General features: G+C 33.3%; 4 protein-coding genes and 2 non-coding genes across 8 annotated transcripts; 3 read left to right on the top strand and 3 right to left on the bottom strand.

The window, feature by feature from the left end:
* Positions 1-155: 155 nt before the first annotated feature.
* On the bottom strand, positions 156-2,301 carry LOC548079 (proliferating cell nuclear antigen). Its single transcript, NM_001254624.3, has 4 exons — positions 1,876-2,301; positions 1,022-1,174; positions 819-916; positions 156-688 (listed from the first exon to the last, which is right to left on the bottom strand). The coding sequence occupies exons 1-4, from the start codon at positions 2,192-2,194 to the stop codon at positions 458-460; spliced, it is 801 nt and encodes a 266-aa protein (NP_001241553.1). The 5' UTR covers positions 2,195-2,301; the 3' UTR covers positions 156-457.
* Positions 2,302-4,295: 1,994 nt separating this feature from the next.
* MIR5785 (microRNA MIR5785) lies at positions 4,296-4,437 on the top strand. The gene has a single exon (NR_126644.1). It is a non-coding gene; the product is annotated as a microRNA MIR5785 (primary transcript).
* Positions 4,438-4,481: 44 nt separating this feature from the next.
* LOC100788729 (mitochondrial uncoupling protein 2) lies at positions 4,482-8,974 on the top strand. 3 transcript variants are annotated; one of them, XR_005892442.1, is made up of 9 exons: positions 4,485-4,767; positions 5,540-5,758; positions 5,842-5,920; positions 6,542-6,675; positions 6,774-6,872; positions 6,980-7,084; positions 7,349-7,423; positions 7,600-7,964; positions 8,511-8,573. XR_005892442.1 is itself a non-coding variant. In XM_003532166.5 (9 exons), the coding sequence occupies exons 1-9, from the start codon at positions 4,696-4,698 to the stop codon at positions 8,532-8,534; spliced, it is 894 nt and encodes a 297-aa protein (XP_003532214.1). In that variant the 5' UTR covers positions 4,487-4,695; the 3' UTR covers positions 8,535-8,974. The 3 variants fall into 3 exon arrangements, 2 of the variants coding, with proteins under 2 accessions (XP_006586186.1, XP_003532214.1); XM_003532166.5 differs by having other exon boundaries at positions 4,487-4,767; positions 7,878-7,964; positions 8,511-8,974; XM_006586123.4 differs by having other exon boundaries at positions 4,482-4,767; positions 7,878-8,654.
* Positions 8,975-9,073: 99 nt separating this feature from the next.
* LOC100789256 (protein GRAVITROPIC IN THE LIGHT 1) lies at positions 9,074-12,508 on the bottom strand. Its single transcript, XM_014779457.3, has 3 exons — positions 12,328-12,508; positions 11,023-11,925; positions 9,074-10,236 (listed from the first exon to the last, which is right to left on the bottom strand). The coding sequence occupies exons 2-3, from the start codon at positions 11,672-11,674 to the stop codon at positions 9,455-9,457; spliced, it is 1,434 nt and encodes a 477-aa protein (XP_014634943.1). The 5' UTR covers positions 11,675-11,925; positions 12,328-12,508; the 3' UTR covers positions 9,074-9,454.
* Positions 12,509-14,552: 2,044 nt separating this feature from the next.
* LOC100306349 (uncharacterized) lies at positions 14,553-16,857 on the top strand. The gene is made up of 4 exons (NM_001250487.3): positions 14,553-14,853; positions 15,088-15,180; positions 16,127-16,261; positions 16,368-16,857. The coding sequence occupies exons 1-4, from the start codon at positions 14,608-14,610 to the stop codon at positions 16,407-16,409; spliced, it is 516 nt and encodes a 171-aa protein (NP_001237416.2). The 5' UTR covers positions 14,553-14,607; the 3' UTR covers positions 16,410-16,857.
* A 3,485-nt stretch (positions 16,858-20,342) lies between these two features.
* TRNAM-CAU (transfer RNA methionine (anticodon CAU)) lies at positions 20,343-20,414 on the bottom strand. The gene has a single exon. It is a non-coding gene; the product is annotated as a tRNA-Met (tRNA).
* Positions 20,415-20,887: the final 473 nt, after the last annotated feature.

The raw sequence follows: 20,887 nt of genomic DNA, 5'->3' as shown, positions 1-20,887 counted from the left end.
GACGTAATTTTGGTGAAATCAGCAATGCGCCTCAATTTAATATTCTTTATATTTAGGCAGCTTCTATTACCCAACTCCCTTGTTCTTTTTCATCTCCTGAATTTACAAAGTAGAAAAACAATTATCCTTGATTTTATAAGACAGTAGAAGCAGTATTGTTATTTGGTTAACTCAAGGTTTCTTGCTTTGATGCAGTATTTTTTTATGAAGCTGTTCCAGTTCACAAATAAAAACGCATCAACATGAAAAATACACACCAATTGTTTCGAATTGTTCTTAACAATCAAATCGAGGGAAAATAAGGTGGTAGGTAACCAATACACATCTAAGAAATCCACAAAATGTGAATTCATTGCTCACACGGTTAAAATATCTTCAACAGAAGATGTATGACGAAAGCTACAAGTTCAAAGACATTAAAATCCTAATATCCTAACCCAACCATCTAATAGGTAGATTAAACTTGAGGTTTCGTATCTTCTTCATCCTCTTCTATCTTGGGAGCCAAATAGAACCGCACATAACCCATCTCAGCAATCTTGTACTCAACAACAACTGGCAACTCATTTGAAAGACTAATGGTAACTGTGTTAGACAATGGCGTTGCCTTTGTAAAAGAGTTCATATATCGCAAAGCAAATGTCAAGGACACGGGCTCATTCATCTCAATGACAGTTGCTTCTTCAGGCTGCAACATTAACCAAAAATTACAACTATGTAAAAAAAACACACCACTGAAATTCAATAACTTGAAAGTTGATTATTAAGCTAAAAATTCATATCTGGAACAGGCAATGAGAAGGAAAACAATGTCTCACCTTGTCCACAGAAGTATTCTGCCTACAAACTATATTGGCAGTTCCAATATCTCCTTTGGTGGAAAACTTCACACCCTCCTTAGTAACCGAAATGACAACTTCAACATACACCACAAAACACCAACAATTATCAGCATAACTTTCTCAACAAAACAATCAAACATTAACAAAAACCTCCAAAGCAGAGGAGCAAAGCTGATTACCAGTGTCACCAATACTACTGAGATCCTTGCAGATCCTAGCAAACTCAGAGGATGGCATCTTAACAATAGCATGATACTCTGCCTCCGGAATCCCAAGGTGTTCACTATCAATGTCCATCAGCTTCATTTCAAAATCAGAAATCTTGTCTTGTGCTGTAAAGCACAAACCCAAAACACAAGTCAAACTAAAATTTCTACAAATAGTAATTTTTTTTCTTGACACATCAGAACAAACGCCTTAATTAACACTCATTATTTATTTACATCTCTCTAATTTGTCACACCACATTGCATATTGCCATCCATCCTTCTCTCTTATACTTCTTTCTCTCTCTCTCTCTCTCTCTCTCTCTCTCTCTCTGCCTACTAATGCATCACTTTTCACATTTAAAAGTTCCAAGGCTTCAGAATTCAAAGCATAATAAAACACAAATCCTCCCTCGGTAAAAGCATACACCTAAACCCTGAAATTTAGGGAATCTTGAACCAAATAACTGCACTATAAACCTAAAAACATCAATGCATTCATCAAGAAACACATTCTTTATGGAAAACACTTACATTTTAAAGAGAACCAATTTCTTTCAGAGAAAAACAAACAATTATTTCCAGCAAGTAATTGAAAATTGAACTATTAAATGACACAGTGCGCGAGTGGTTTTGATTCAAGAACACACATCTCAGTAGTTTTCCATGTCAAATCCCTCAAAACGTCAAAGCAAGTTATATCTAGTTCACGCGCAAGAAAACGCAGCGATAACAATTTGAATTAAAAGAAAAGAAAAGCCTAAAACATTAAAATCGGAAATAAACTCAAGAACCGAAAAGAATGCTGAAGAAAAGGAAGAACGTACTAGGGCTTTCGAACATGAAAGTGACAGTGTCGCTGCCGTCGTCGGCCTTGATGGTGATGATGTCGTCATTACCAGCACACTTAAGCATCTTGGCCATGTTGTTGAGGTTCATGCCCATGGAGATGTTGCGGTCGCAGCGGTAGTGCTCGAAGCCCTCGGATCGGAGGAGGAGAGCGACGAGGGCGACGTGGCTGGAGTCCATGGCCTGGAGGGAGAACCCGGTGGAGGAGCAGTCGAAGTTCGCGTCGTTCACGAGCTCCTTGACGGATTCCAAAACCTTCTTCAGGAGGGAGCCTTGCACGAGACGGAGTTCCAACATCTTGACGACGATGATCGGACAAAGAGGGTTTTCTTTTGTGACGGGGAGGGTTAGGGTTAGGGTTAGGGTTTGAGAGGAAATTAAAATTGAAAATGGAAATGAGGAGTGGGAAATGAGAGGGAAGGTGAGGTTTATATAAGGGGAAGGTTCTGGAAACAGTTGGGGGGATTTGGGGGGAAATAATTCAGTTCCCGCCATGAGGTTTTGTGGAATCTGTGGAGGGAATGAAAAAACTTTAATTTTAATTTTATTTTACGTCTTTCTACGATTGTTATAATTAGAGACGTTGATTATAACCAAAAAATAATTAGAGCCGTTGATAAACCTATTAAAATTCAATAAAAACAAAAAAAAGTTACATACACAACTTTTCTTTTTTTTGAGAAGGTTATATACACAAAACTGAAAAACAAACAAACTTAAAATCGATTTTTTTGAAAGTAATCTAATATACTCCAAACTGAATTGGTACATAAACCGATTCAATCAATTTGAATAAAAAAAATCGACACACAAAACTGAAAATCAAATAAATTAAAAATCAAACAAACTAAAAATTGCAAAAATAGAAAAAAAAAATAATTGCATCGAATTTCGAATAAAATTTGAAAATGAGCATCCTCTTATTTTCTCAATATATCATTTGGACATTAATCTAATAATTCTCAAAGTAGTTTTATAGTAATTTATTAGCATATTATATATTAAGAGAATATATATCAATAAAGATGAAATTATACTGTATAATTTGGATAACTATTATATTATTTTTATAATTTGATATAAAATGAAATTTTAATTAATTTAACAATTAAATTATGTCTACATATTATTAAGTCTGTTTGCTTTAAAGTTTATGAATTATAAAATGTAATTTTTATTAATCCATCTATTAAATTGTATATATTATAGGTCTAAATAATTTATTATTTTTATTGAAGTACTTGACTAACTATCTAAGGTTAGCATGTACGTGCTTATAATATCATAGCCAATTCATTCATAGCAACATAATGTTGGTATTCACGTGTGTATAAACTTACAAGTTTTGTAGCAAAGCTCACAAACAATTACAAACAAAATAATTTACGAAGCATCAATATAATGATCCAAAACTCTAACAATTTACCGTTTTTTCTACACCAATAAACACAATTGTCTCACAAAAAGAAAGTGATGAAAAAAATAAAAATATTTTTATTTCCTTAAAAATTTTAGAATTTTATATTTGATTCTTGACTTTTGATTCATAAAAAATGTATTCTATATTGTTAGTTTGAACTTTGAATGCCAAAGAAAGTCCCAAATAAACCCACAAACTAAAGCCCAATATAATGGGGTCCATCTACTAGGTCTTTACTGGGCCTATTTAAATAGGTTCACATTTACACACCTACATGCAGTGACGTATCTACGTTGTAGTCAGCGGCTGCAGATGTACTCACTCATTTTTACAAAATTATATATATAGATATATTGAATGTGTATATTTTACCCCCTCTAATTTTATACGTTGAACTCTCATTTCTAATTTTTACTCCTTTTATAATAAAAATTATAATTTTTTTATCTTTTAAATAAATTGTCTTCCTAACTTAGAGTTTTTGACCCGTTGCTGCCTTCATGATACTACTTTTTATTTGTAGTATTTTTTACTTGTTGAAAGAGAGTGGCAAGAAGTGAAGTAAAAAAGCCTGGTTATGGATGCTTATATTAGGTTTGTCTCTTTCTGATTCTTCTGCATTATTGTTTTAGAACGGTAAAACCCTAGATTACACTCAAGACAACAATTATTTCCATGTTAAATCTGTCATTATTAAAGTCATTGATACTTAAGTAACTTAATATGTATATATTTTGAACAAAACTTAATTCACTTAAATATAAGATGAACATGACTCATGATATAACTTATTAGAGATTTGGCCATTTGGGGATGAAACGCATTTTTACAAAGTAAAAATGCAATTTTTTTAGTGAAAAAAGTAAAAATAAAAAAATAGAAATCAATGGGGTCGAAAACATTATACTCCTCTTCTCATTTCTCACATATGAAGCATCTACACATCTCACATTTTAAAAAAGTTAAAGAGAGATGTTGATTTACTTGTTAGTGTTGTCCTGTCGAACACGGACACCAACATGTGTCAGACACCAGACACGAACAAAAGAATGGAGTGTACGTGATTGATAGGTTCTCACTTCTGTAGAATATCTATTTTTACTTTCATGCAACGTGGATATTTTCATTCCAAGGGGGTAGTTTTCTAATTACTTAACATGATTCACATCAATTTCTCTCTGTGTCTAACCACTCTATCTTGGAGTGTGAAAGTAACGCAACTAACACCACACCTATATATTAATTTACCGTGAACTCGTTTGAAAGATTTAACCCAAAGTGGTTGCTTGCGAAGTTGCGTTAATGCTACTACTCTCCTTCAGCTTCTTAATCACTCTCACCCAACCCTTTCTTCTTCTTCTTCTTACCAGCGTCAACAATGTCAGATCCGTACCAGATTTCGTTCGCTCAAGCCTTCTTGTGCAGCGCTTTCGCCGCGTGTTTCGCCGAGGTAACCTTCCGTTTCGATTCATCATTTGGATCTCGGAATAAAGCTACTCCCATACTCGATTGTTTTGGATAGAAACTGAATCGTACATTTAGAATCCAAAGGAAATCCTAATTAAGGACTCGCTTGTGTGAGTTGAGTTGTGTGTGTAAGAGTGTAGAAGTTGTGAAAAGTCAAATTGTGCCTGTTATTCGCTTTCCAATATGTTTATTATTTAATTTAATGTTCCTTGTTGTATTTAGTTTTGAGTAAATAGTGTCAATGTAAAGGGTTTTTACACCGTCCTACATGGTTACAAATTAAGAGTTTACAAATTAGTTCCAGTTTTAAATGAATCTGAGTTGAGATCGTACTAAGGTGTATTCACTTATAACTATCATTGTTGATCCTTGATGCTCTTACCATACAGATAGATTGGCATGACTGGTTGGTTTCTATCAGTAGCTTTGTACTAAGCTTTTCTTCCTTAATCAAGTTTGTTGACTTTTAAAACAACCAATTTAAAATTCATATTAAGGATGATTTCTAATTGGCTAATAGTGTAAAAAAAAAAAAAATGTTACACTGGCAGTGTATTTCAACTCTAAAGAAAAACTAGTTATCATGCTTCAAACTTCTTTATATGTTTCTTTTATGCTCTTTTGAAGTTACACTATTGATAAATAAATGTCTTTATGACAATATTCTATCCCAAGTCTGCCGTAGAAATTTAATCAAGAAACTTCCCTGCCAGAAAGTAATTCTAATAATTCCTTTGTGCTTGTGTTTTGTGTAGTTTTGTACTATTCCTCTGGACACAGCTAAGGTCAGGCTTCAACTCCAAAAGAAGGTAGGGATTGATGATGGAGTGGGTTTACCTAAATACAAGGGTTTGCTGGGCACAGTTAAGACCATTGCTAGAGAAGAGGGTATATCAGCTCTGTGGAAAGGCATTGTTCCTGGTTTACACCGCCAATGTTTATATGGAGGCTTAAGAATTGGGTTATATGATCCTGTGAGTATAAATATCTGACTTTCATTGAATAAGACTGTCATTGGAGGAACATGGGTTGCACATATGAACTGCATCATGAACAGGTGAAAACATTTCTTGTTGGTAGTGCATTTGTTGGAGAGGTTCCATTATACCATATGATATTGGCTGCTCTGCTGACTGGTGAGTACTTCTGAGTTCTGAACAGTTATGTTGCTTCAGATTGCATGACATTCATTGACCTTCTCACCTTTGTGTGGAAATTAGCATCCTCCTTGGTTTCAATGGGACAAAAAAATTCATTATAATTTAAAAGGAAAATAATGCTGGAATTATGGTCATTTTCCCCCCATTTACGCGAAAATTAAAACTTTAGCTGTGTTTTTATTTATTTATTATTTATCAAGCAACTTCTTCATCTTGATATTGTAGCACTAGACTTTATCATAAATGTGAAATAGTAATTGCATAGTGTAAATTTAGACTTAATGACTTTACATTCAGATAATAGAAATTGAAAATAGAAAAAGCTTGTAAATTGGAGGTATGGGAAATGCTAATAGAGAAGGAAATTAAAAAGGGAATTAATTAGATTTGTCTTCCTTTCAACAAAAACAATTAAATGCTCACAAGTTGTATTTTTCTTCTAAATAAAGAGAGTGGTTCCTTATCCAATACAAGGTGTGGAGAATTCTACTTCTACACAAAGGTGAGGAAGTTAGCATTCCCCATGGATATATATGTATGTTTTGTATTATGTTATTTGTTAATAGTCATTGACTCACTTTTTTGAGCTTGTGATAGGTGCTTTGGCAATCACAATTGCTAATCCAACTGATCTAGTCAAAGTTAGGCTTCAAGCTGAAGGTCAATTGCCAACTGGGGTACCTAAGCGTTATTCTGGTGCTATAGATGCATATTTAACTATACTGAGACAAGTAAGCCTTTCTTATAGTTATTTTGGTCTTGTTCCTCTCTATTTGTTGAAAATATACTAATCAAGTCCAATTCTCTCTATATTTTTTTGTTAAACTAGGAAGGGATAGGGGCCTTGTGGACAGGTCTTGGGGCCAATATAGCAAGGAATGCAATTATAAATGCTGCGGAATTGGCTAGCTATGATAAAGTGAAACGGGTAATCACATTATAGGGTATTCTAAATTGGATTTTTGCTATAATTCAAATTATATCCTTACATAAAATTTAATTGCAATGCTGCTCTGATTCTTTATACTTATGCAGACGATTTTGAAAATTCCAGGGTTCATGGACAATGTCTATACTCACCTACTCGCTGGCTTAGGTGCAGGTCTTTTTGCTGTCTTTATTGGTTCTCCTGTTGATGTGGTAGGTGCTACCCTAGCCCCCTTTCCTCTCCCCTATTTTGTTTGTCTGCAGTCTACACTTATGCTTGAGTAGAACATATCATTGATATCAATGATAGTCCTGTTTATAAATGAAAAGAGACAGAAAAAGAAGGAAATTATAAGTAACTTAGGATTTTGAAATTCGAGAACCATTGCAAGTTTCCTAAACAATATTGGTGAAATTCCTATGAAGAAGCAGCCTCTACTTTTATGAAGCAAGGGTTGACTTATATCCATGCTCCAGGTGAAATCCAGGATGATGGGGGATTCAACCTACAAAAGCACATTTGAATGCTTTCTCAAGACTTTGCTTAATGAGGTTTGTGAATTTCTTTATTTGATTTGGCCATTGTTATAATTGGTGTTTAAAATCTTGAAACCTAGGGAAATTGAAAGATTTCTTACAAATTACAATAGTTAGCACTTAGCACCATTTTGTTGCTATATTTTTTTATTTTGGTTGTCCTGATTGTTTTATAAATTTTCCTGGTAAAGAACTTTATTATATGAGGTGACTTGGGAGGCCGGACACAAACTTTGTATTGCATGATTAAAGAGGCTATTGAGCAGCGGCGCACTTAATCCCCCAAACAATGCATATGGCTTTTCCATGCTAAAAGCAAGCTTTGTTGTTCTGATCCTTGAACTAACTGAAAATATTTTTAACAGTTGCCACGAGGTTGTTGGTTCGATAAATAAGTTGACATGGAGGTCTGCATAAAGTTTGTCTTTTTCTCTGTACAGCTTGAACTCATGTCATAAATGTATTGCAGGGATTTTTGGCCTTCTATAAAGGTTTCCTTCCTAATTTTAGTCGAGTAGGAGCCTGGAATGTGATTATGTTTCTTACCCTTGAACAAGTAAGATACACATCTTATAGCTTGGCAATGCTGTTTGTGTTATCTTTATATTCTTACGTAATTTATATATCGTATTACACCCTGTTATCCACTTACAAATGTCCTGCTTAAATGTTTAAGCCACTTGTATATTTTCAATTACACAGCATACAAATTGTACGTTAGGTCTGTCTTAGTCTAGTAAATATTTTCGATGATTTTTTCCCCTTCTGCTTCAGCTTCTACTATTAACATGTATTCTAGAGAAAATAGCTTTTTGTAACTTAATCAGAATCAAATAAGTAGATCTTTTGTCTGATAGTTGTTATAGCCAAGTATAATGGTCCTATTTCAAATCAAGGGTGGATACACGTACTTTTTCACTTAACATGCTGTCATGCTTTCTTACTTCAGAGATTCCTAATTACATTTCTAGACCCACATTGGGTGAAGACAGCTGTGAATTTCCCCGAAAAATTGGCCTTGTAAATTACAAAAGACAGCTTTTGCTTTCTGAACATATGAATCTGCTTGTCAATATTAAAAGTGTTATTATTCATGTGACAGGCAAAGAGAGTTATAAGAGGATAATTGTTGTTAGTTGTTACTCTTCATGATTGAGATTCACCAAGCAAATTTAGTGTTCTTTTTCGGGTGAGTGCTACTGCTATCAGATGAACAACAGATTTGTTAGCAGAAAGGTGGTTTTTCTACATTTACTTCTGCCGTGTGGATGGACGTCACGCTTCATATATTCTTAGTCGATGAATAAACCGTCAAATTACCATTGTCTCCTACTTGGGCCATGTGGACGCCACAATTAAAACATTCTTGGCTACAATGAATAGACCGTGAAATTACATTTACTTGAAAGGCATTCACTGTACTGGATCGATATGTAATGTATTTTTGGGAAATAAGTTGCGTATTTCCCAACTCATTGAATAGACAAATGAAATGAAACATGTATGAATACTTTAGAGTATAGCTTATTACTTCATTCAAATATCATGGGGTCTATTGCCATTTTTGAATGGATATTGGATTTTGTTGGTTCCATGCGAGATCCCAGATAATCTTGGACTTTGGGATTATAACAGTTCTCCTTCCTCTCATTTGTAAGTCAATAATTCAGAGAAGAAAATAATAGCTTGCTAATGTAGGTTTGGGAATGAGCTATATCAGAATGACTTCCAAGGTCAGACTCAATCACCTGGAAATCAATAACCCAGCCAGCCTAAGGATTTTTCATATTACATCAACAGCCCAGTAATCCTGCTAGGAAAATATTTGGATCACTCTAATCAGTTTCTTTAATACAAGACTCACTAAAAAGTAATTCTATTTGCACCCTCTTTATTCTCTTCACACCCCCTTCTTTTTTTCTCTTTTTCTACATTTCGGAAATTAGTTTCTAGTATTCTAGAAACTAATTTATGGAATGTAAAACAAGTGATAGGGTGGAACCAGAAAAGAAAATGGTGCAAAAAGAATTTCCCCTCAGAAAAACTTTATGTTCTGGCTATCAAATAAACTCTGGCCTTTATAACAGAGCCATTCCCAAGCTTAAATCCAGGGCTAACTGGAAACCCTACAACCTGACCAGCCGGCACTCGCCCGCCTGAAAATTTCACTACACTGTCCATATACTGGGGATGGAACTCAGCTCCACGGCTTGCCTCAAACTGACTTGGTGCAGGGTTCAACGAGAATGCCAGTAAATGAAGCAACCACACTGCCTTGGCCACCCCTAGAAACTCATTGTAGAACTCACTCCTGGGGTGGTTTCCTACTTGGACATGATTGTGCTGCTCCAAGTTCCCAAACAAGGACTCCTCCATCTTGGGATGGACAATGGCAAGGTACTTCTTGGAACAGAATTTGCCAAAGTGACATGTTGGCAAGATTCCAAGAAGCTCGGTAGGATCCATGGACTTCATGTCGCGGTACTGAGTGAAGCAATCACGGCGAAACTGGTCAGGGTTGAGGAGGGAGGAGAGGCTGCCATCCATGTAGAAAGTCTCGTGGTCAAACCCTTGGAAGATTTTCCTGGAAATGTAGGAGTCAAGGGCATACTTGGCATGGTGAGCCGAGACAATGGACGTGGTTGAAGAAGTATTATGGAATTTGTCAGTGGAGGCAGTAGCAGCTTCAATAGAACGAACAGCAGCTGTTATGTCCCAATGTGCATTGTGCATGAGAGACAGTAGCAGAGATGTGAAAGACTTTGAGGCTTCTCTCACTTGCACCATTGTTGCTTCAAAGAGTTCAGGGGTTGGTACTGCTGCCATTGCTGCATATAGAATTTCACAAATTTAGATCCTCCATTCATTTCCTCTTCTAGCAAGTCTTAAGGTTTGGTTTGGGCGAGCATTTATAAAATTGATTTCACAAATTTGGATTTTACCTTGAAAGCAAGTATGATGTAAAACTGTGTAAATTTTGCAACCTAACACAAAAGCTACTTTTATCACTTAAAATCAATTCTACTTGATATTATAATTATAATGGCATGATTGGATTCATGTTAGATAATCTGTTAGATAATCCAGAATCATGTTAAAATACAAGCTAATGTAATTTTTCACATATTTGATTCTATGTTGAGAAATTTGATTGAGATGAAATATCATTAGGCAGTTTCTGCATTGATTAAAAAAAATTCAAATACAGATCACGTCATTTCAAAATCACTTTAATTCAAAATCAAGTTTGTATGTGTTTACCCAAACACACTAAAATCAGGTTTGAGGCGAAATCATTTCTCATATACACTTGACTCTGGTTTAGCTTGAAGGAGCTTCTGAAACCCCAGATCATGCAATGCAGGAGTTTCCCAAAAGCCTAACCATTTCACATGCAAGAATCACTTGGAATAAAATCACACACTTCCAACTTCAAAGCAACAAAATATAACAAATAGAGACTTTCCACTTTTTTCTTCTTCTGAATATTCCATCCATCTAAATCTAAACACCACATTTTCATTAAAAAAAAAAAAAAAACAAGCATCTCTTGATTCTCTTCTGTTAAATAAAATACAAAAGAGTGGGTAGCAATAGCATATTGAAAAATGTACCTTGAATTCCCAGTTTCCTCTTAGACAGAGACCTCCCAGGCTTCTTTTGAGCACTTCCATTAGTAGTGAGAGCAACAGCACTATCAAGCTTCTCCCTCAGATTCTTCACCTCCATATCCTTCACCTTCACCTCCTTCTTCAGCTCCTCCACCACCGCCTCGTACGGCGCCACCACCTCCCTCACCGACGCAACCCCACCACCGCCACCTCTCCTCCTCCCCTTTCTCCTCCCGTCGTCGTCGCCGCCGCCGCTCCGTCGGAACCTCTCCCTGAGCACGGCAAGCTTCCGGAGCTCCGACACCACCGCCACGTCAGCAGACCTCATCCTCTCCGGGTCCCACGGCGAATGCGCCTCCTGAAGCCTCACGTAGGCTCTCTTCATCGACGACACCGTTTCAAACACTTGTTCCATCAGCGCCTCCATCTGTTTTACTTTGAAAGCCTTCAAGGGCCCCACCAATCTCTCTTCATCCTCGTACTCGTCGTCATTCTCATTTTCTTCTTCCTCTGAGTCGTTCCGGTTGTCCTCGGACTCGTAAGGCGAGTTGTCGTCTTCCTTGACGGCGGCGGCGGCGGTGGCGAGGGGGTGGAGGAGGCAAGAGGCGGTGACCCTTTGGATCAGATCCGAGAAATTCGAGACCTTTCTCGTCATTGGTCTTGTCTTGAGATGCGTTGTGTTGTGTTGTGATGCGAGTGAAGCTCAAAAATGGTGGCAAGTGGGACAGAACAAGTGTGACTTGATAATAAATGCCATAAGAAATTTAGTAAACACGTGCTGTGTGTGTTTGCGAGAATGTGACTTGCTGGATTCTGCCAACAGTGTCAGAGACCACCCACGAGGAGGGTGCGCACTATAACAATTACTAACAACAATGTTCTGCCAAGGACTTCTTCTCTACTTCTCTTGTGTTATGCCATCGTATATGCAATGTAAAAATAAAAAAAATTTGTTAATTTCTTATTATCTTTTCAATTACAATACTATAGCCAACAAAAGAATATTCAATTGATAAAAATCAAACTAATTCATACATGTTTCTTTATAAGCTTAAGTGAATCTTAAAGTATGTTCCAACTAACTTAATCTTTTATTCATAAAAAAAAATTACAACATGATAAAAGTTTCCGTTTTTTATGAACTGGTTACCTGACCTATCAAATAGAATGTGTAGAATTGAATGAGCTATAACTATGCAAAAGGTAATGTGCATAAATATATTTATTTAATAATAATAATTGGGAATTTGACAGTAGTGGTGGTGAGGTCCAGTTTTTAAGAAGAGGGGAGTGGGCACTTGGGACTACCATAAGGAGAGAGAGATGGTTGACCTGTTGCCGGAGTGATATGGCGGCGTGCGGTGGTTGACGGTGGCAGTTGTTGGACTTGTGGGTGGAATGGGAAAAAGTGGACCTGGGGTTGAGGATTAGTAATTGCTTGCTATGAGAGCATGTGATGAGATAAGGGAATACAGTCAACTGTGTGGAGACAGAACACAGAAGAGGATATTCTTAGCTGTAATACCCTTTTTTTGCTATTGTAAATACTCCAATTTAGTGATAGGTGGAAAAGAATAAAGAAAAATGTACTTAGTTTTATATATTTCCTATTTCATGATAAAAATAATTAGGAAAACAGCGGCTATCATATAATTGTTATCATTAGAAATATTCAACAATAAATAATAATTAGGGAAAATAAATAATAAATAAGTGGTTGATATTTTCTTTACCTTTTTAAGATTAAGAGCTATTTTACAAAATATATTCTTAAAGTTTAGTATTTTTATTTATGAATTCATTCATGAAGTTGTAGAGATTAGATAGAGTATTATTGTTTTAACTTTAACTATTTAAACTTTTAAAAGATGATTATGAATATAATTAATACATTGTTGGTATTAATGTTAACAGGCTTAAAGAAATTGTTTTTAAAAATAATTTCAATAAAAAATTATATGTTAAGTCTTTTGGCTTACATATGTCATTTTTACTTTTAAAAACTAAGCAAACATATATTTTTTTTATTGGCGTACTTAAAATTTGAGTTTTAGTTGTTTTATCTCTAGATCAATCTTAAATATTAAGAGGTTAAATTTAATATCACATTTAATTCTTGTCAATAAAAAATCATCTTAGATATAATCTTTAAATAATTATTCCAAAATCTATCATTTTAATTTGATATAAATGTAAATTTTTACTTTATCATCCGCCCATTAAAAAACACTTTAAATTTTACATTGTAAAACTTTTTCACTTTCAATTCTAATTTCATGCATAAGTTATAAAGAGTCGCTTCAAATGTGTATAAAAAAAATGTACCAAAAAAAGAGTCGATTCTAATTGGCATGGATAACTGCATTAGATAATTCAAACTAAAATATCCACAACTTTTAAGTTGGATAAAAGAAAACTATGCTAAATTTTAATACTAATTTATTTTTAAAATAAAAATATTCAAATACAAATTATATCACTTCAAAATTAATTTTATATAATTAGTTTAATTTTAAATTAATTTTACAAATATTCACATAAGTTGAGTCTGATGGAGATAGTCACGTGGGAACATGGCCCCCTGTACAAATTTCCACTTTATATTATGAAAGGTTTTCTCATTTTCAAAGGAGCTGTGAGCTGGGGTCACTTTAAATCTTTAATAGAAAGTGCTCGAAAACAATTTTCTTATATATATTATCAAGTGCACGAAAATTAGAACTTTGAATTTTCACAGCATATACAAATGTAGCAAAGTTTTTTTTTTTTACAGGAAATGTAGCAAAGGTTTAAAAAAATACAATATATTTTCTATATTAAAAAAGACAATATATTCTGCCAAAAAAAATCTAGAAATAAGAACATCACAGGAACACCGATCAAGAGCTTTATGATATAGGAAAACTTTTTTTTTTACAGTATGATATAGGAAAGTTATAAGTTTCAATGCATATTTGTATTAAAGTTTCTAAACTTAAGTTTAGATTAAAGGGTTAATTGTATTTTTTTAATTTTAATTTTAATTTTAAATTTTTGGTGAATTTTATCCTAATAAATTAATTTGGTATATTTTATTTTTAATTTTTAAGAAATTTATGAATTTTACCTCTTTTATTTATTCATTAATAAATACAAAAGTTAAGGATAAAATTTATAATAAAAAAAGAGTTAAATACATAAAAAAAAATATAAAAAAAATTGATGTAAAATTTGAAAAACAATAAAAAGTTTGGACAAAATATGAAATTATGTTAGAAGTAAATTAACAGAAGATAAAATTGATAAATTTTTTTAAAAAATAAAGATAAAATGTGTTAAATTAATTAATTAAAAGTTAAAAAATTTGAAACAAAAATACAATTAAGCATGATTAAATTTAAGTTTGTAGATTGAGTTTGAAAAAATGTAATCCAGCATCTAACAAGACATAATGGATAAGATTTCCTAGATATTTTGGATGGAAAAAGCCCCCTCAAAGGGATATTTTTCAGGACGTAGCAACTAGAAATGTCAACTCCAGAACAAAAATATCTGGGAAATATCTTACAAATACCACATTCAATTGAACAAGTTTTCATTGCACAAAAAATGGAGTTCTACACAAGGCCAAATAGGAGTGACATCCACCTCTCAGCAGAGGAAGAAGCCACCATAGAGGCAAAGACCAGAGACTACTTTGATGGGGTTGCACCACAACGCCACACAAAGCCTCAACGAAGTGAGTATTCAGCTCAATATGTGGATGCTTTCTCCAATGCCCATCACTCTTCTTCTTCTTCTTCTATACCAGAATTCATGCAATTCCAACGCCTCGAGAATGATCCCCAAGAGAAGGTTAGTTCCAAAAAAACATCATTTATCATTTATCAACTTTTCTCATAGTAGGAAAATTCGAATTCACGATCCATTCTTTTCTATATTTATTGTTACCCTTTAGCATTAAGTCAACTTATATTTTTGTTAGATTTTGAGTTATACAAATTATGTTTCTATTTTAAATAACTTTCGTGTGAGCAAGATCTGGTTATTTGGACTTTAATTTTTATTTCATTGCATTCTTTTATTCAGAAATTGGAGTACAATGGAAGTCAAGTACCGGAAGAATTTGTGGAAACAGAGTATTACCAAGATCTCAACAGCGTGGACAAACACCACCATACGGTAATTCAGTCCAATCCTACTTGTGTTCTTCTCAATATATTTGATGTGATTCGCAAATACATCTCTAGATTAATTTATGTTCTTCTTGTTTTAGTGTATTTGATTACAAAATATTGAAACCATGTTACTTTATCTAACAGGTCACCTAGACTTCTGTTTGGCATTTACAAATAGATTTGGCTCCTTTCTCCTTATATATTAACATGACAATACATGTCTTAAATGAACAAGATTTTTTTTTTAAGAAATTAAATGAACAAGATAGAAAAGCAAAACTAATAGACCTTTCAAATAATAGTGAACTTATAATAATTATTATTTTGTGACCTTTTACTCCCGAGAACATATTTCTATATTAGTAATATTGATAGCTTCTAAATCCTTTACAAAAAAAAACATAGTTGTTACAACTTACATATATGTAAATGAAAAATGTTTTTGGTACAATTAAAGTAAGATAACCTTTGTTGTTCTTTTTAATTTGAAAGAGGTATTTTTGAAACGTGCTGATACAAAGAAAGAGGTAGAGGAAACGGGGAGGATAGTAAATTGTAAGGGTTTCTTTTAATAACATATTGTTAGTACGAGTAGTGTTTGATTAATCATCAGTAAAATCGGTGAATATTTCGTATCATAATTATAAAAAAAACTTGTAAGATTTTTAATCATGTGAAAAAGGATCGAGAAAGATTAATAAGAATACTAGAAAAAATTACCAAGTGGAATTTTATAATAAATAATATACATTAAATTTTAGTCTTTAACAAGTTTAATTACTTCGCGTGATTCATATAATTTATCTCATCTATCAGAATAAGATTTTTGTTGCTGTTGTGGATAAAAGAATAAAAAAAATGATTAAAATATAAAGATAATTATCTATAATGTTAAATACAATATCAAATGTTTATGTTAAACAATTCATGAATATGTGTGTCATCCACAGACGGGAACAGGATTTATCAAAGTAGAGAAAAATGGAAATGACTTTCACATAGAACCAGATAATGACACTGGTTGCCATCACTCTTGCAAGTGCAATCCAGCAACCAATGATTGGGTTCCTTCTCCTTCCAACGAGGTACCATACCATATATAGTACCTTAAGTTTTCCTATTTTAGTTAAAACAAACTATGTCATCTTTGTGTTTTTCAGATAATTTTGCTCTGACATAAATATGTTTCAGGTGGGTTTCAATTCAGACAAACCTAACAGGAGTGACAACTAAGAATGGAGGAGTGGTTACATGAAGATATCAATATCTCAGCTTCTTTTCAGATTGTGTGGATTCCACGTGGCGTTTAGAGTTGCAAACCAAATAAATTTAAATAAACAAAAAAAACTTGTGAGTTGGATTCAAGGTTATTGTGTTTGAGATATGGTACTAGTTAGCATTTCATCTTGTATCATTGATGATTGATGTCTTACATTCCTGGATATGTCTTTAATCGCATACATATAAAGATTTTTAAAGCAAACTAATATTTTAGTGATGCATATATTAATCTTATGATGATGTCATGGACACAGTCTTTTCACTATATGAAAGGCAAAAGTGACTTAAGTTGAGAATGTGTTGTAATTAGTATGTCTAGTTTAAACACAAGGATTCATTCTATAGCAATAGCATCCTGCAGGACTATGAGGAATGAATTGTTATTTACTATTCCTACCAACAGCATCCCTATTTGTTCTCCATTAGAACACCATGCACCTATATTTTCTTATAATAGTCTTATAGAAATTAATCAACATATTTTGAGCCCCTTGTAAATTTCAAACACTTAACATGAAAAGAGAAGAAAGAGGAAAAAAAAGGTTGTTTCCAGTAGTTGTAGAAGGGACTATCATAAAATCAGGACTCCCACTTGCCTCTTATAAATGAAAACACCTTGAGTTAAGGAATGGCTTGAAATTATTGATTTATTGTTTGCCTCTTAAAGTTGCATTGACCAGAAGGATCTACACCTACACTCATTACAGGCACTAGCACCATGAATTGAGTTCAAGAATTTTAAGAGAGAGTGACATCAGTCTGACTAAGCTAACAATCCCTCATTGTCATATTGCAGTATTCGATTCCTCAATCTCCCTCAAATGTAATTAGTTATAAAAAGCACACAATAATAGGAAAAGGAAGATAATATCCATTTAATTGACTGAATAGTTATATAATGATCATAACATGTTACATAGTTTTTCACAATCAAGGCTAAACTACTCATCCCAGAAACAAGTTAGATGACACATTTCATTGTTTTTGAGCATACATGTAGATGTAGGTGACATTTTAAAAAATTCATATCCAAACAAAGCAGAATATATGGAATAGCATAGATACTACAAGCAAGTTTTATCATCAAATTTCAACAAATTGTGATACCTAATAGACAAAACAAAACTACTGTTATTTGTTCATTAATCAGAACAGAATGCGCTATATATCCTCCCAATCAAGTGAACTCATTTCAACTGACATCAGGATATTTGCTTATATCTTTGCTGATAAAAAAAGGATATTTGCTTGTGTTTTTTAAAAATTAGGTCAATATCGGACTGCAAGCAAAATTTCTGAGTAGAATAGAATATTGAGCAAGATATAAAAATTCAACGAGCAACCAAGACATTTAAATTAAAGGGTGCCTAATTAATGGTGATAGAAAAAAAAAACTTGGACAGTTAAACACTTCAATACACGTTTTCCACACACAATTTGGAAAATTAAACTATCTGAAATCCATGTAAATGCACACCATGAAGAAAGATAATGTAATGTGCTTAGAAAGATAATGTAATATAATGAAAAAGGTAGGAAAATACAATAAGAAAAATGAGGTGGAATTGAGTTGTAAGAAAATGAGATGTATGTTTATAATTACCCGTCCACACCATTAAGAAAGATAATGTTATGTGCTTAGAAAAATAATGAGTATCTGTTAATAAAAATGAAATAAAATAATGAGTATTTTTTTTTCAAGCAAAAAGGATTTTATTGAATAAGTAATGAGTATAATGGATACCCAACCACTTACAAGTTCCTGACATTTAAATGGTTACTAGACATTAAATGAAAAATAAGCATTAAATGCTAAGTAACCAATCCTTACAAAATTGACCGACATAATGAAAGGTAAATTACAGCAAAACTACATTGCACATTTGGATATGTAACAGACTACCCCAGTAATTATGTAACCTTAAAAACTGCACCAATTAAACCATCTGCACAAGCTATTCACTCTCATAACTTTTCGAGTATTCTCATTCCACACAAACATGTTCCAAATTATCTATACATCTTCATATTACTCGCATGATACATGCCCCAGGACATGTGCACCACTGTGCAAACCAGTAAGAAAAACCAGCAGATAATCCATTTAGCCAACTCCATGCAGTGAATAGAATGTTCTGTATAAGAGATTCCTTATCAAATGTTCCACCATTAAAGATGCATTGATTTCATAAATTCCAAGAACACCACACAACCCGCCATTTAAAGATTTCAGACTTAGTAACCAAATAAAATGGATGTTGTAGGAAATGATCATTAACAAAATCAGGGTGAACAATTTGATAATCCATCCATTGAGACACTGATTCTTCAAGAGCATTACAGAACACACACCTTGAGCTATTGGATGAAAGTTGTATATTTCTCTGCAAAAGATTTTCCTTCACCGGTAACCTGTTAAAGGAACAACCTCCACACCATATGAAGTGCCTTCGGAGGCGCCTCCACCCTTCCATCCATGAATTCAGAATGTGCCACTATTATCAGACAACCACAGCCAACAGTCAGTTTTATCCTTCACCAAAGATCTCGTGTTCAGCAAGTTTTTCATCTCATCCAAAGCATCCCGTGTATTTCCCTCTCAAAAACCAAAGTTTTTTTTATTAACTCACCACATTGAAGTGAATTAATAAATAATCTAGGAAATCTTTCTGCTAAACACTCCCTCCACCCAACAATCTTCCCAAACTACTGAATATCTATAAAATTTATGATGCAATACAAGAATTGTAGTGCGAATCATTTGTTTTGTCTCTTTATAGATACGTGTTAGAACATTGAAAAGATATGAAAAGCAAAAGTTAGACACAATTCACTGAAGAGATCAAAGTATTTGAGCAGAATAATATACTCGATAGCAGTCAATTCATGTCAAAGAAGTGAATAGGAGTCAAATAGATGTGATTGACAAACACTAAAGAAATGGAAAGAAACAAAGCAAAACCCATCGTGTTACATATAAAGGCTACAAGCACATGCATGAAGTTGATTATAAAAAAGACTAAACCCATTAGTTACAAGCATCCAAACACTTAGTTTTTTTAGTTAATCAGTTTATAATGGCTCAAGTGAAGTGGATATGTTTCAATTTTAAGTTATTTTTTTCTTTTATAAGAAACCTATCAAGTTTAAGATTTTGAAATAGTTACTGAGAATGAACAAAACGATACAAGATTGAATTAATGAATGGGAAAAGGTGAAGGGAGGAAGGGATAAATTGAGTTTGAATCTCTCCACTAATAAAAACTAATAATTAATATTTATTGATAAAAAATCTCAAACTCAACAAAAAATATTAAATTAAGAGAAGTGTTTATTAATATTTGATTTATCAATAAATTGTTAAGAGTGGTTAGTTAAAAATGTTAATATATTAGAAATAATTGTTAGCTCTAATTAGTAGTGTGATGTGTCACTTGAAAAGAAAAAAGCTTTGAATTGAACCAAAATCACGAAGTTAATTAACCTTATGATTTTATTCCAAAGATAGCAAATAGTCCCGATAAACCCACACTTTAATCAAAAGCTTAAAGAATCTTATAATCCCAAGTCCAAGGCCCCAATGAAAAAAGGCCTACAGCATAATCCATTGGTAATGTGTAAGGTGGTTCACCACAAAAAAAATTAAAAAATCAGATAATTCTCCCCAAAAATAGTGTAAATTTTGGCATTTCATCAAATATTTAAAATATATTTTAAAATCCAAATGATTTTTTATGTAATTTCAAACGAATATATATTACTTTCGTAATTTAAAAATATAAAATAGTCAAGGTACTTCTTTTTTCATTGCACCAAAAAATAGCATGTATACTGTTCAGAAACTAGAGAATTTTAAAAAATGAAAGCGGAAAGCAACTCTGTTTTTATCAGAGCCTGGTTTCGATCCAGGGACCTGTGGGTTATGGGCCCACCACGCTTCCGCTGCGCCACTCTGATTGATGAAACTTATATTTCGAAAAAGTGTACTTATTTAATGTGTAGAAAACGCAAATAGCAAAAATAATATAAATAAATTGAATAATGATTTGGCAGAATCAAAATGGAAAATTATGAGAAGTGAGAAGGAATTCAAGGATTTCTTGGAGATAAGATAAAATTAATGTAATTTTAGTTATAAGGTGAATGATGGAGTTGGAGGTAGAATGGGTTTAATGTTTCAAGAGTTTCTATTTTCTTATAAGGGTTCTGCATGTTGTGTTCTATTTTGCAGGTAATAATGTATACATGTTTTTTGACATAATCTTTTTGAGCTTTGACATTTGGGGGGAAATGTATAATGAATAGAGAGGTTTAGATATTGCTTTTTCTTTGTGGGGGTTGATTACCTGAGGGTTTTGAGCAATTAGGATCCCAAATATCCTATTCAGCTCAAAGGGAAGTTCTACAGGAAAATTAAACTACAAGACCAT

The sequence above is a fragment of the Glycine max genome, chromosome 8 (assembly GCF_000004515.6).
Source record: "Glycine max cultivar Williams 82 chromosome 8, Glycine_max_v4.0, whole genome shotgun sequence".
Taxonomy (NCBI): Eukaryota; Viridiplantae; Streptophyta; class Magnoliopsida; order Fabales; family Fabaceae; genus Glycine; species Glycine max.
The sequence above is the reverse complement of the archived record's forward strand: the minus strand, read 5'-3'. Positions and strand labels throughout refer to the sequence as shown.